General features: G+C 39.3%; 1 protein-coding gene across 2 annotated transcripts in view; it reads left to right on the forward strand.

The window, feature by feature from the left end:
* Positions 1 to 12,996, forward strand: part of NOTCH2 (notch receptor 2) — a 180,807-nt gene that overhangs the window by 51,538 nt on the left and 116,273 nt on the right. For both annotated transcript variants that reach the window (XM_081257109.1, XM_081257108.1), the window contains exon 2: positions 902 to 983. In XM_081257109.1, the coding sequence (XP_081113235.1) occupies positions 902 to 983 (82 nt within the window). The remainder of the gene's footprint in view (positions 1 to 901; positions 984 to 12,996) is intronic.

Raw genomic sequence — 12,996 nt, forward strand, 5'->3', positions numbered from 1 at the left:
ACTGTAATTATCCAGCAAACGAGGCTTTGGGTGGCCTTCCTCCTCTTCTGGCTGAAATCAATGAAAGTTTCTACTATTGCTGTTTATTTCTGGGTAGTCTGCTTTTGGGAGGGATTAGGATGATGAAGTACCTTTTTATTAAAGGGATGAGGGTTCAAGAATTTGCGAATTATTGTTTTATTTATATATATAAAATTAACTTCTCATTTTCTTCGCTTTAATCCCTCCCCTCCTCCTCTACAATCTCTATTTGTAGTCTACTCCCCATCTTTGTGTGAGCCCCTTAAAGTTAGATATTATGTTTTATTCATTTCTCTATGAATTCCATTTCCCCTTTTTCCTCTGGATCCTACTGTAGTGTCTGGTACACACAAGGCTCTCAAATACAGTTTGTTGAACGAATATTATTGATGTTTCTGATTATTTCTTGAAATGGCCTGTTTTGAAACTTCACCTGAGGCTTAAGTAATTCATTAATATCATGGTGACCTAGTATCTACCCAGGTCTTCCTAGATATTCATTGATGAATCCTTACATTGCTCATCTGAAGTATCCAAATCCCAAGATGCTCATGGCATATCATGGATAGTATAGCTTTAATTTTCTTAGTATCATTGGGAAATAGGGATGTAACAGCCAGAGAGATAGAGGCACAGAGAATTAAGAGTATCATTCAGGACCACAGAACAGTTAATCGTGGGAAGAGACTTTTGGGATGAGCTTCTGTACTTCTATGACCGCAGGAGCCAAAAGATAAAAAGATGATTAAAACTCTAAAGGGAAACCTAAATCAAATTGGATATGGGAATGAATGTTGACCTGGATTGGATGATGTTTCTCTGATGTCTGAGGGTTATGACTAGTGACTTATTTCTAATGTGTATTTGTTTTTGTTTTTAGCATTGCAATGTCGGGACGGCTATGAGCCCTGTGTAAATGAAGGAATATGTGTTACCTACCACAATGGTACAGGGTACTGCAAGTAAGTTTTTCTCTGTTTTTTTCCTTCTTTATGTATTTTATTTTTCCTCAATAGGAAATTGGACAAGATTTGGTAATACTACTCTATTTTTAATACTTCTGTGAAATGTTACTGGTTCTCTAACTTTTCTGATGTAGTTTTTGTGGGGGATGAGGATGTGGATGTCAGATAAATGGTTAATAAGAACTTACTGTCTTATCTTTTTCATCATGAAAAAGACTTTCAGTGAGTAGCTAGTTAAATATAGTGAGTGCATTCTTTTACATTTTTCAGTTTAAGGCAAAGCCTCAGAATCGCTTCTCAACGTGTTAGCTGTGATCTTGTTTTTAAGTCAAACCAAATAGATGTTAATTTTAATTCTGCCTACTGTAAGTAAATACTACAGCCATGTGAAACTTTTTTATCTAATATAAAAAATCAGTTCTGAAAGAGAGACTGAGAGAAGATGCACACATGCTTGTAGGGATGGGGTGGGGAGCAGGGGCTGTGGCTGAACGTCATTATATAGGTTTAAAAGAATAAGGATGAGGAGTAGATAGGACTAGGGGGTTTAGGCTAGTCCTCAGGAGCATTTCTTTTCTTTCTCTCTGATCATCCTCTAGTGTAGCCATACATTTTGTTTGAGGAAACGTGTGAGGTAATCTCATAAAATCTCTAGATTGCCTATGGATAATTTTTTTCCCTCTTCAACCTCAATTGAAAATATTTGATAAGAACATGTTTCCATTCTATTTCTTTAATGGAAAATAAGATTTGGTAATATGACATTTATCTTCTTTAACACTTTTATGGGATATATTTGTTCTTTGCTTTGGTAGAAGTATTTGCTTGCTAAGCATTACAAAAATAATTAATTTATTTATTTTGGGCTGCATTGGGTCTTCGTTGCTGTGCACAGGCTTTCTCTAGTTGCGGCGAGCGGGGGCTACTCTTCGTTGTGGTGCGGGGGCTTCTCTTGTGGAGCACAGGCTCTAGGCACGTGGGCTTCAGTAGTTGTGGTGCGTGGACTCAGTAGTTGTGGCTCGCGGGCTCTAGAGCGCAGGCTCAGTAGTTGTGGCGCACAGGCTTAGTTGCTCCACGGCATGTGGGATCTTCCCGGACACAGGGCTCAAACCTGTGTCCCCTGCATGGGCAGGCATATTCTTAACCACTGTGCCACCAGGGAAGTCCTTGATAAGCATTTGAAGTGAGTTTATCCAACATGGGTTTGTTTCTTTTCTGGATATTTAACTGAAAAACATAATTATAATAATGACATTTTCCCAATCAATTCTACTCTGACAACAGGATCTAAGTTCTTTAATGTTATGAACAAGAATTTTCCAAGTCAGAAAAAATTTTCTTCACCAAAGTGAAAATATTTTAAGCTGTGATGACAGTAAAGCTTAACAATAGGTTGTTTGGATTGGAATAAATATAACAGTGGAAGTGAAATTTTTTTTGTAACTGATTATGGGCTGTTCACTTAGTTTTTCTAGCTGGGAAAAAAATCCAGCCGAAAACATGTGATATAGTCTCCTCTAAGAATGGAAACACAACGGGAGATAATAAGGAAAGGAACTTAGTACCTTAGAATTGGCCACTGAAATCTTGTTAATCTCTTTTTGGCATCTGGTGTCTTAGTTACTTGCTTTATTCTATTATTTATCTCTCTCGTGGTAGTTAATCCATTATACTATGATCATTTGTTGATGTGTTGGTTTCTCCCACTAGAGTGTGAAGTCCTGGTCTTGTGTGCTTTTGCACAGTTAATGCCTAGTACAGCGCCTGGTATGTAGCTAGCACTCAACGATATGTTTCTTGAACCAAAAGTGCTCAGTAGATATCATTCACATGTCTTTAAATCTGCTTGTCTTAAATAAGTAGAAACTGGTCCTTTCCTCTGAGAATTTTGTTGGCTTCATGTAGCATTCAGGATGGTAGTACTATACAGAGAGGCAATTTAGTTCTATTTAGAGATAATTCAACTTGGTGACTTATGTAGGGAGAATTTCAAATACGTTCTAAGTGTTGGCCTACATATTTGTGGTCTGACATGGGGAAAGAGGGCTGTAGAGGAGACCAGTCTCTGAGCACTTACCAGGAATGGACACTAAGGGTCATTTCGGGGAGAAAACAGATGTGTGAGCTGTTAGTCTCAGACTCTGCAGCCAAGGTGAGAGAGACAAAGATGACCCTAGTTTTTGGAAGAAGCATTGCTAGGAAACAGGGAACCCACTTTGTGATTGACAAAAATGGAGCTGCCTGAATTCTGTCCCTGGATACTTGTTAATTATTGATGGGGTGGGTTGCTTATGGATATAGTTCTGGATTTAGTCCTGGACATCCCTTAGATGTCTTCCAACCCTGTTGTGAGGGAAACAAGCTTCTAGAGAAAGGGAGAGTAAGGGAATAAAATGGGCAAGGCCATCTTTTCGGGAGACCGATGTGAACAACAAAACTTGTAAAAAGAGAATGTTTCTCTACTTCAATAAAAGTAATGTTAGCATCTTCAGGAGTATCAATGTCAACATAAGTGGACACAGGAAAAGCAAGAACAATATCAGGGAAGCCAAATCAGTCGTCCTACAGTTCCATGCCAGCCAACCTCCACAAAACGTTAAGAAAAATTTAAGTAAAAATAACATTTATTTAGCAGACCTTTCAGTATATCTTCACCAGCTTTGCTTTTTTTTTCCCTGGGGAAAGAAGTTACTCCAGCTTGCTCAGTAAATACTGTTTTCACAAAATGGTAATAAATATTAGAACACTTAGAAGGTTTATAAAAATTACATCAGATATGCAGGACATATGATTGTCTTTTTATTCGTGAGATTGCTTAGTGGATTAGGAAAAGAAAGCTGAGGCCAAATTTTTTTACTGGGGTGGGTGGGTAGGAGTTAATGGAAAATGTTTTAAAGTAGAATGTATCTGACTGTCTCTTTAAAGAGCATAATGTTATTGATTCAGCTAAATTATAATGGTTGTTTATGGAAGTTATAGAAATCCTTGATAAGATCACATTGACAGATGAGGATAAGTACTTTTAAAGGTTAGTTTTGTACACAGCTCAACTGTTTTTTCTACCTGTTAAGAGTCTAAGTACTCTATCAGTCTGTGATTAGATTGGGAGCCAGACAAGGAGAAACGGTGTAATCTTGCATAAAACTCAATTCTTGCTCCTAAATAGTTGTTGTCATATCTTAATAAAGCCCCCCCACTACAGAGAGATAAGGCATTTCATTCTCTCGCTTGTCCTACTGGGAGATGTAAATATGTAATTAAATTTGGCTGTCATTAATCACTTTCAAGTTGTTTTCTCAGGCTTTCAGATATAAACCATTCCAAATCCCACTTTGATTAAAAATCGTGGGCAACTCAAGTTCACTAGAATGTTGCGGGTGGGTGAGGTTATGATTTGTAAAATTCACAAAATGTGTATTTTTAAGGACGCATTTATCATAGTTATTTAAAGTCCTTGTTTGCCAGTTCTTTAACATCTGGGTTGTCTTTGGATGTGTTTCCATAAACAGCTCTTTAACTCGACTGTGGGTACAGTTTCCCTTTACTTCATGTTTATGGTAGTTTTTATTGTTTTCTGGACATTGTGAGTGATGCATTTTAAACTTTATCTTCTGTTAAAGAATGTTACTGGAAGATCACCTTGATGCTATTTGGGCTGTGCTATAGGGGGTCTGTTTTGCTTTTAGTCTGGTGGTGCGTCTTGGTCTAGACTTGGGCTCTAGGTATAATCCTTACTCCCGAGGTATGACCCCTCAGTGGGTTCAGTGGAAAGCGTGAGGTTTTTACCATATTCTGGGGTGTATCCCAAGCCCCTCTAATTTGGTAGGATTTAAAGTAAAACCTCTGACTCCCCAGAACCATGCTCAGCTTTTCAGCCTTCCAGCTCTTGCTTTCCACTGTGTTCCTAAATATCATCTTGTTGTGGAGTTATATTACATATTTTAGGGCTACCTCCTCTGTGGTTCTGTTTTTTCCAGGATTTCTCCTCCTCAAATTTCAGCTGCTTTGACAATTCTACACACCTTTGACTCTTTAGCTCAGTAAGACTTGCATTCTCTGCTTGCTTTCTGTTTCTCTTGTGCTTCATGAACTGGGGAATACCTTCAGGGAAAAAGGTGTATAAATGCATGTTTCATACACGTAGTTTGTTTTTTCCTTCGAGGCTCATATCCCTTCTAATTTCTGCCCGCTTTAATTGCTCTCTGGTACCTTTAATATTTTGTTTGGAGTTTATAATTATTATGAACAGGTGAGTTGATCTAAGTTACTCTGCCATTACTTTTAATGGTAAGAATTATAATATTAAAGGAGTCTTTCAAAGTTTTCTACGTACCACTTAGGAGGTAACTAGCACAATATTTGTTAAACAATGGAAAGTCACCATGAGCTATATAGGCTCCTGTGGATGGGTGATTGCATTTGAGAATCTCTACTTTTTGCCAAAGTATCTAACTAGAAACTACATTTTAAAGTAAATTATTATAAATAGAAAATGTTATAAAATATAACTGTGTCACATTTTACCTAAAATTTATCTATTAGCTATAAGAAACGTTAAACTTTAACAACTAACAATTTTCCTTGCCAGGATTAGAGAGTAGTGTTGGTGGTCCAGGCCTCCAAAAGCCATCCAAGAAAACTGGAGCCATTGCCTTCTTTGTCCTCTTGATAAGTTTCTTTAGAGTTGCGAGAGAATAGAGATACTCAGAATCTTCCAGAGCCTTGCTTATAGTAGAGGATGCATTATCAATGTTTGTGTTGTGGCCATACTGCCCTAGAAAGGCATTTTCAAAAGTCATGACTGACTCAGCATTTTCCCCTTTCACTCACCTTGTTGGTGAGTGCTGTTCAGGGGCAGTATCAGATCAAAGAAATGCACTGGGAAAAATATCAACTGTTAAATCACATTCTCTTTTTCTGCTGAAACTGGTTCTGCCAGCAAGGTTCCTTCAGTTGAGATAAATAATACTTTAAGGCAATAGTTCAAAAATCAAAATTAATGCAGAAATTATGATTAAAAATATCCAAATTTTTAAAAAAGATAAAATCAGTACTGCTGATTTTTTTTCTTTTGTGCTAGGCTCCTGTATGGTTCAGTCTGGCACTGGTGAGTGGATTAAGACATCTGGAAGAGCCCTGCTTGGTGACATGGAGAGGACAGGTTTCTATGCCAGATAGACTTGAATTTGAGCCCTAAATCCTGTCAGTAATTGGATCTTTGGCAAGCTGAGGAATATTATGCTAGCTAATATTTATTAAGCACTTATTACATACTGGGCTGTGTGCTCAACTAAGCTCTTTACAGGTATTATTTTAGTCCTCATGTAAGGTAGAGAGTCTTGATATCCCTGTTTTACCAATGAGTGTATGGAAACTCAGAGAGGTTAAATAATTTGCCCAAGATTACGTAACTCTTAAGTATCTGACCTGAGATGTGCTCTTTGAAAATGTGCTTTTGCTCTGAGTCTCAGTTTGCTTATTAGTAAAATGGGACAAAATTACCTATTTTAAAGTGGTATTTCAAACAGGACCTTCTGAAAAGGAAGTGTGGAACATTTGAAAGTATATAAAAGGTAGCTTTTCAGATCAGGATTATGATTAAAATTCTATATATAGTTCCTGATTTTAAAGTAGAGACATAGGTAGACCTGGGCAGCTCATAATACTATATAATACTAGAGTATTGAACTTGCTTGTAGCTACATGAGTGTACATGAGCCAGGCTTGGCTAATGCTGCGATTCTGAGAAGTGGCCTTGCACTTGAAAGTTCAGTGCAATTAATGCAGATGAAATATAAGAAGAGAGCAGTGAAGGTGGGGGTAGAGGATATTGTGTACTAAAATGCTTTTTAGTAGAGAAAACTAAACTTAAAAACTTGAAACGTCTCCCTTCTTTTTCCTAATGGAAGATGAGCAAGTCCAGGCAGATTTTATGCACCTGTGAAACTGAGACAGGTTAAATTCTACAACTTCTGATAAATGGTGCTGCCAGCACAGAAGTCACAGGTTGTTAAACATAGTGCCTTATACTTGTATTGCGAGTTATAGATGTATAGATAGATGTATGTCCTGTGAGGCTTTCCTTGTTTAGGACTTGGGGTCTGGACCCTTTAACAGTACTAAGCCATTCTTCTTTTTAACACTTATGTCCTTGAAAACACCTTTAACAAATATATTGTGTCCCTGAGGAATTTTTCATAAAGGAAGTCTTGATGAATAGCTTCTTATCAGTATATAACAACAGAATTCTCATGTTCTTTTCAGCTGATTTTTATTCTTTAGGTTGGAAACTTTATAAACTTCAGTGTTAGGTAGAGAAGTAGGAGAAGGTGGTTCTTAGGCTCTGCCTGTATCCTTTTGCCTGTCTTGGGTCACTGCCAGTAAGTTAAATCAACTAATTTTGGCCTGCAAACCTGGCATGATAGGAGTTTAGCTAGGCTTCTTTCAACACCCTCCCCAGGTTAACCATAATCCTAAGTGAAATTTCGTTCTCATTGTTCCACTGTGGCACTGTCAGCACCATTAATTTCTTATAGTAATTCCTTTATCCCCTTTTTTCTTGTGACTAAGCAGGATGAGAAACGTTTCTCTTTCTCGATCTGGAGTAATTAATTAAATCCTTCATTTAAAATTTGGCTGTCTTTCATCAAGGCTAGCAAGATTGAATATAAAGGGGTTGAAGAAGTCAGAATGTGATAAAAATGTAATTATCTAAAAATTTCCAAGTGCTTTTTTCTCTGTTAAGCTAGCATAAATGTGTGGGCGTGATGGGGGTTTTCATTAAGTCCTCTTCTCAGCATCCTGTTGCTAGGAATTTTGTGGGTAGAAATGAAGTTTAGTGTTTCTTCCACCCCATCACGTGAGAGTGTGTGTGTGTGTGTGTGTGTGTGTGTGTGTTTTGTGTTGTGTTTGTGTGTGTTATGTGAGTGTTTTGTTTTCATATTTGTCTTAGTTGTGTTTTATTTTACATCTCGATGTAAGGTAATTTACAGTTTGTCTGGGGCTTCCCAAAGTTTTCTATATCCTATTTATCCATCATCAATAATCTTCACTAGCACTTCATCCTCTGTGTCCAAAAATGTATTACTGACTCTTATACTGATGCCTTCAGCCTTCCCTTATTAATTCAGTTATCTTCTGTTTAAAATGTTCTTCTCCTAAACAATCTCCTACTTGGACGTTTATGAAAAGGCCTTTATGAAAAGAAAGTGAAAGCAAAGACTAATAAAGGCATTATTTAAGTAACAGGTGGTATTACTCAGGAAACACATCCAAATGGAACATTATATCCATTTCTTTTCTTCATATAAGTATGAGGAGAAGGTAGGTGTTAATAAGAAAAGAGCGTGATTAGACCTTATGTAGAATAGTAGCATTTAGGGTACTTGAGTCTGTATAGATTCAGTAACTTTCCTGCAGTTACTATATGTATAGTCCTGTATCCTGAACTCTGAAAGTAAGACTCTGAGGCACTTTAGGATCCTCACTCTTTGTCTCGGTCTGCACAGACCAGGTGGCTTAACCAACAGACATTTATTTTCACAGTTCTGGAGGCTGGGAAGTCCAAGATCAAGGAGCTGGCTTACTTGGTTCCCTGTGAGGACCTGCTTCCTGCTTTGTAGATGGCCACCTCCTCACTATATCCTCACATGGTAGGGAAAGAAAGCTCTGGTCCCTTGTCTCCTTTTAAGGGCACTAATTCCATCATGAGGACCCCACCCTCATGATTTCATCTACCTAATTTTTTCCCAAAGGCCTCAGCTCCAAATGTCATCACACTGGGGATGTTGGTTTCAACATAAGAATTTTGAGGGGGCACACTCAGTCCATAGCACTCTTCAAAGGAAAGTTTAATATTCATCAAACTGCTGTTTATTGAGCTGGCTACTATGATTGAGCACTGTGCTGGGTGTTGTGAACAGACATAAAGGCCGAGAGGAGGCCTGTGCTGTCTGACTTTCTTATTCACAAGTACCTGTACTGGGAGTGTCTGCTAATAAATGTTGTGTTTTTCCTGAGTAAGACATGGTGGCAGTCCTCTGATGTCTTGCCAGCTTGTTGGTGAGATGAGGCATATGTGTGTGTGTGTGTGTGTGTGTGTGTGTGTATACACACACACACACACACACACACACACAGTCTGTTACAGCCCAATGGAGCAGCACAGATGATAAGAACTATGGAGATTCAGACAAGGGAATGACTACTATGGGACAGAAGACTACAATTGGGATTTTTTTGTGGTTCACTTAGAGTCTGAGAATATTGACTGTGTCTTAGGAGATGGATAGGTAGAAGGCTGGAAGTAGAGAGACTGAGGGGACTAGAGAGCTATTATTAACTGGAATAATTGTTACCAATGTCTTCATCATTTTTTTCCTTAATGACATAGTTTTAAAACTTTTCTACATCTTGGGTGTTCCCTTCTGTCTATACTTCAGTTTGTGTGAGGTTTTACTAAACTGGTATGTGGATTAATCTGTTTCACAGTGTTAGATAGCTGATTTCAAAAATCATTCCTTTAGCACATGCTGGCTTGAATGCTTGAAGATAGACTGTCTAGAGTTAGGGGTGAGTGGGGAGACTGGGGACAAGAAGAGAGGGCAGCTGGGAGCAGTCATCTGTCCTCCCGTCCCCTTTTTGGCCTTGACTGTTGAGTCTTGTGCTGCTTCCAGAGCAGAGTGACCAGGTTGGCTTGTGGACACCATTTACAGGGAAACTCAGAATTCAAGAATCTCTGAGGCAAGAAAAACAATGGGTTGGGATAGGAGGAGTGATGGAAAAACAGAGACACCAGGAAAAGGATCGGTCTTCATGTAAGGCATAGCGCATTGTTATAGCTGAGAATTTAGGTGTTCCCACCTCAGATCTCTTCTGTCCAGCATATCATTGGCCTGATCCAGTTCAGTTCAGGGATCCAGAGTAAGCAAGCATCTGTTAGCCACATCTCTGGTTACCCCAAATTAGCTCATGTCCTTTACTGCTTGTTTCCTCTGATTATATAGTACATATCCAAACCCTCAATTATCCAGAATAAACCAGGGATGCCTATTCTATGTGGAAAACATTTGACAGTGGTTATGATTTTTTACCTTGACCATGGTAGTGCCTTAGCCATTTAACCACCTGTCCCTTTAAAATTTTGAAATGCTGGGGTTCTTATTGTGTAAGCCAGAGACATCTCCTTGGGTAGTTATTTTACTGGGTAACTTGCCCCTTCTGAAACCTCACTCAGCCTGAAAAGCACCTCGGGAGCCTCTTTGGCTTTAATTTTTCTTAGTCCCATTTGTATATAATATTTTTGAAGTCTGATTTTCTGTCTCATGTTGTTAAAACTCATGGCCTTGAATTTCTGCGTCACTCTTAAAAAAGTGGACAGAGCTTGATGACTAATGAAAAGTTGACTCATTTCCTTCCGGCAAAGGTTGACACTGACAGTCAGAGTTTATAATTAGTCTTCAGAGAAGCATACTCTCTAATTATCGGATATCACCTATTCTTTCCCAAATTTTATAAGAATTAATGAGAACATCTTGAGCTGGGGAAATGAGTAAGATAGGTACTTATGCTGTGTTGAGAGGATATATAAAAACTGTATCTGGAAAAAGGTCCTACATGAATTTAATTAAGTGATTGATTCCCTGCAAGTTTAAATTTGGTGCATCTCTTCCCAGACACACACATCGGTCATTTTTAGTCTTGTGAAATTTTTCGGTAGACCTGATTCCATAAAGGGACTGCAATGTCTACCACCATTCTGTGCTGAAGAAAACAGGCTCTCATGTTGGCCAGATGTCTTGGGGAAGATGGTAAGGACTTTCCCTTTTAGGCTCAGGGTTCCTCGTTATTCTCCATATCTTGTTTAAATACATCACTCTTTCTCTTTTGCTTATTCTTTGCTTCCTTATGCTTCCTGTGAGGGGTTAGCTGAAAGTGTGAGTTGTACAACAGTTCATTTACACAAATATGTATTGAATTCTCTGTGCACTTAGAAGGATGATAGTTGGGCAGTGTGAAGGATATAAAAGAAGAGACACAGGCCAATTCTTGCCCCAGGGAGCCCCTGCTTGGAGTGGGTTGATGGTTGAGACATACACAACCACTGACCCCAAGCATTACCGTCAGCAAGCATCATTACATTCTCGGGCAATATTGCTGACGGAATTCAACAGCCAAAATTGTAGAGTCATCATACTTAGGAGGTGGAAGGGATTTTGTTGAGCACCTTTCCCACTCATCTTGTTTTATATGTGAGGCTTAATATAGCCAAGTGACTTATCCTGTATTACATAACTGATTAGAATGTAGAGTGGGACTAAAAGCTGTTTCTCAGTCCCCATTAGGTGACCTAAAGATTCAGTGCTATTTCTTTTCATTTTTGGTACCAACCCTCAAGGAACAGGGTGAATATATAGGGAGAAGGGGAGGAGAGAAGGAGAGAGGAAAGCAGAATTAAAAACAAACAATTTAGGGCTTTTATGAGGCAGTTTGAAAGACCAAGAATTTTAACTCTAGCTATACATTTTATTTTTTAACATTCCATGAAACAAAAACAATGTGGAAATTCTTTTGCATTCCTTCTAAAGGAGGTCTTTAATCCTCCTAAGGGATATTAATATCCAAGGGGGTTGTAGAACATACCTAATGGAATCATACAATTTTAGAGTTAAAGGGAATATTAGAGATTATTTGGCCTAGCATCTTGTTTTAGTACATGAGGAGGCTGAGGCTCAGAGAAGTAAAGTGGCCAGTTCAAGGTTCACATCTGGTGGAAGAGCCAGGGCTGATCTAGAGGAAAGGTCTGTGGGGAGCCACTCAATCAAAAGCTCTGAGAACATGCTAAAGTCTTGGGTGAGAGTTTTTGTAACACAATATACTAGTTATCTTTTTATTCTTTTTTTAAAATAAATTTATTTACTTATTTATTTATTTATGTCTGCGTTGAGTCTTTGTTGCTGCACGCGGGCTTCTCATGGCAGTGGCTTCTCTTGTTACGGAGCACGGGCTTCAGGCGCGTGGGCTTGGCTTCGTAGTTGTGGCTCGCGGGCTCTAGAGTGCAGGCTCAGTAGTTGTGGCACATGGGCTTAGTTATTCCGTGGCACATGGGATCTTCCCAGACCAGGGCTCAAACCTGTGTCCCCTGCATTGGCAGGGGGATTCCCAACCACTGCACCACCAGGGAAACCCAATATATTTTTATTCTTATTCAGATAAAAAACAAACTCATAACCACATAGCTATCTATCTATCTGTCTATCTATCCATCCATCCATCCTTAGGTATGCTGTAAGTACATCTCACCTACCAGTAGACATGGGTTTTTTAAGCAGAATGGTGCAGGAGAATGTAGCCACATCAGGCATGGCTTTGCCTTGACTCAGTTTAGTAAGTGAAGTGCCTCTCAGGATGAATTTATCTTCATTTTGTGTGAACTTGAGTGCATACTTTCAGGATTCTTGCTTGATATTGGAAGGCCACAAATCATTGTAATATCTTAGATTTTTTTGACCCTTTGGGCCATGGTCCCATCTTTTAAAGGAAGTAGCGGCCCATCTTTTTTTTTTTTTTTTTTTTTTTTTGCGGTACGCGGGCCTCTCACTGTTGTGGCCTCTCCCGTTGCGGAGCACAGGCTCCGGACGCGCAGGTTTAGCGGCCATGGCTCACGGGCCTAGCCACTCCGCGGCATGTGGGATCTTCCTGGACCGGGGCACGAACCCGTGTCCGCTGCATCGGCAGGCGGACTCTTAACCACTGCGCCACCGGGGAAGCCCACGGCCCATCTTTTAAAGGAAGTAGTGGTTTTTGTCTTGAGTCACCACATTAAGGTTATACACCATAATTTTTTTCCTTGACGTTCGTTATTATTATTATTATTATTATTATTATTTTTGCGGTACACGGGCCTCTCACTGTTGTGGCCTCTCCCGTTGCGGAGCACAGGCTCCGGACGCGCAGGCTCAGCGGCCATGGCTCACGGGCCCAGCCGCTCCGCGGCATGTGGGATCTTCCC

This window comes from Mesoplodon bidens, assembly GCF_964165515.1.
Source record: "Mesoplodon bidens genome assembly, chromosome: 2".
NCBI classification, from domain to species: domain Eukaryota; kingdom Metazoa; phylum Chordata; class Mammalia; order Artiodactyla; family Ziphiidae; genus Mesoplodon; species Mesoplodon bidens.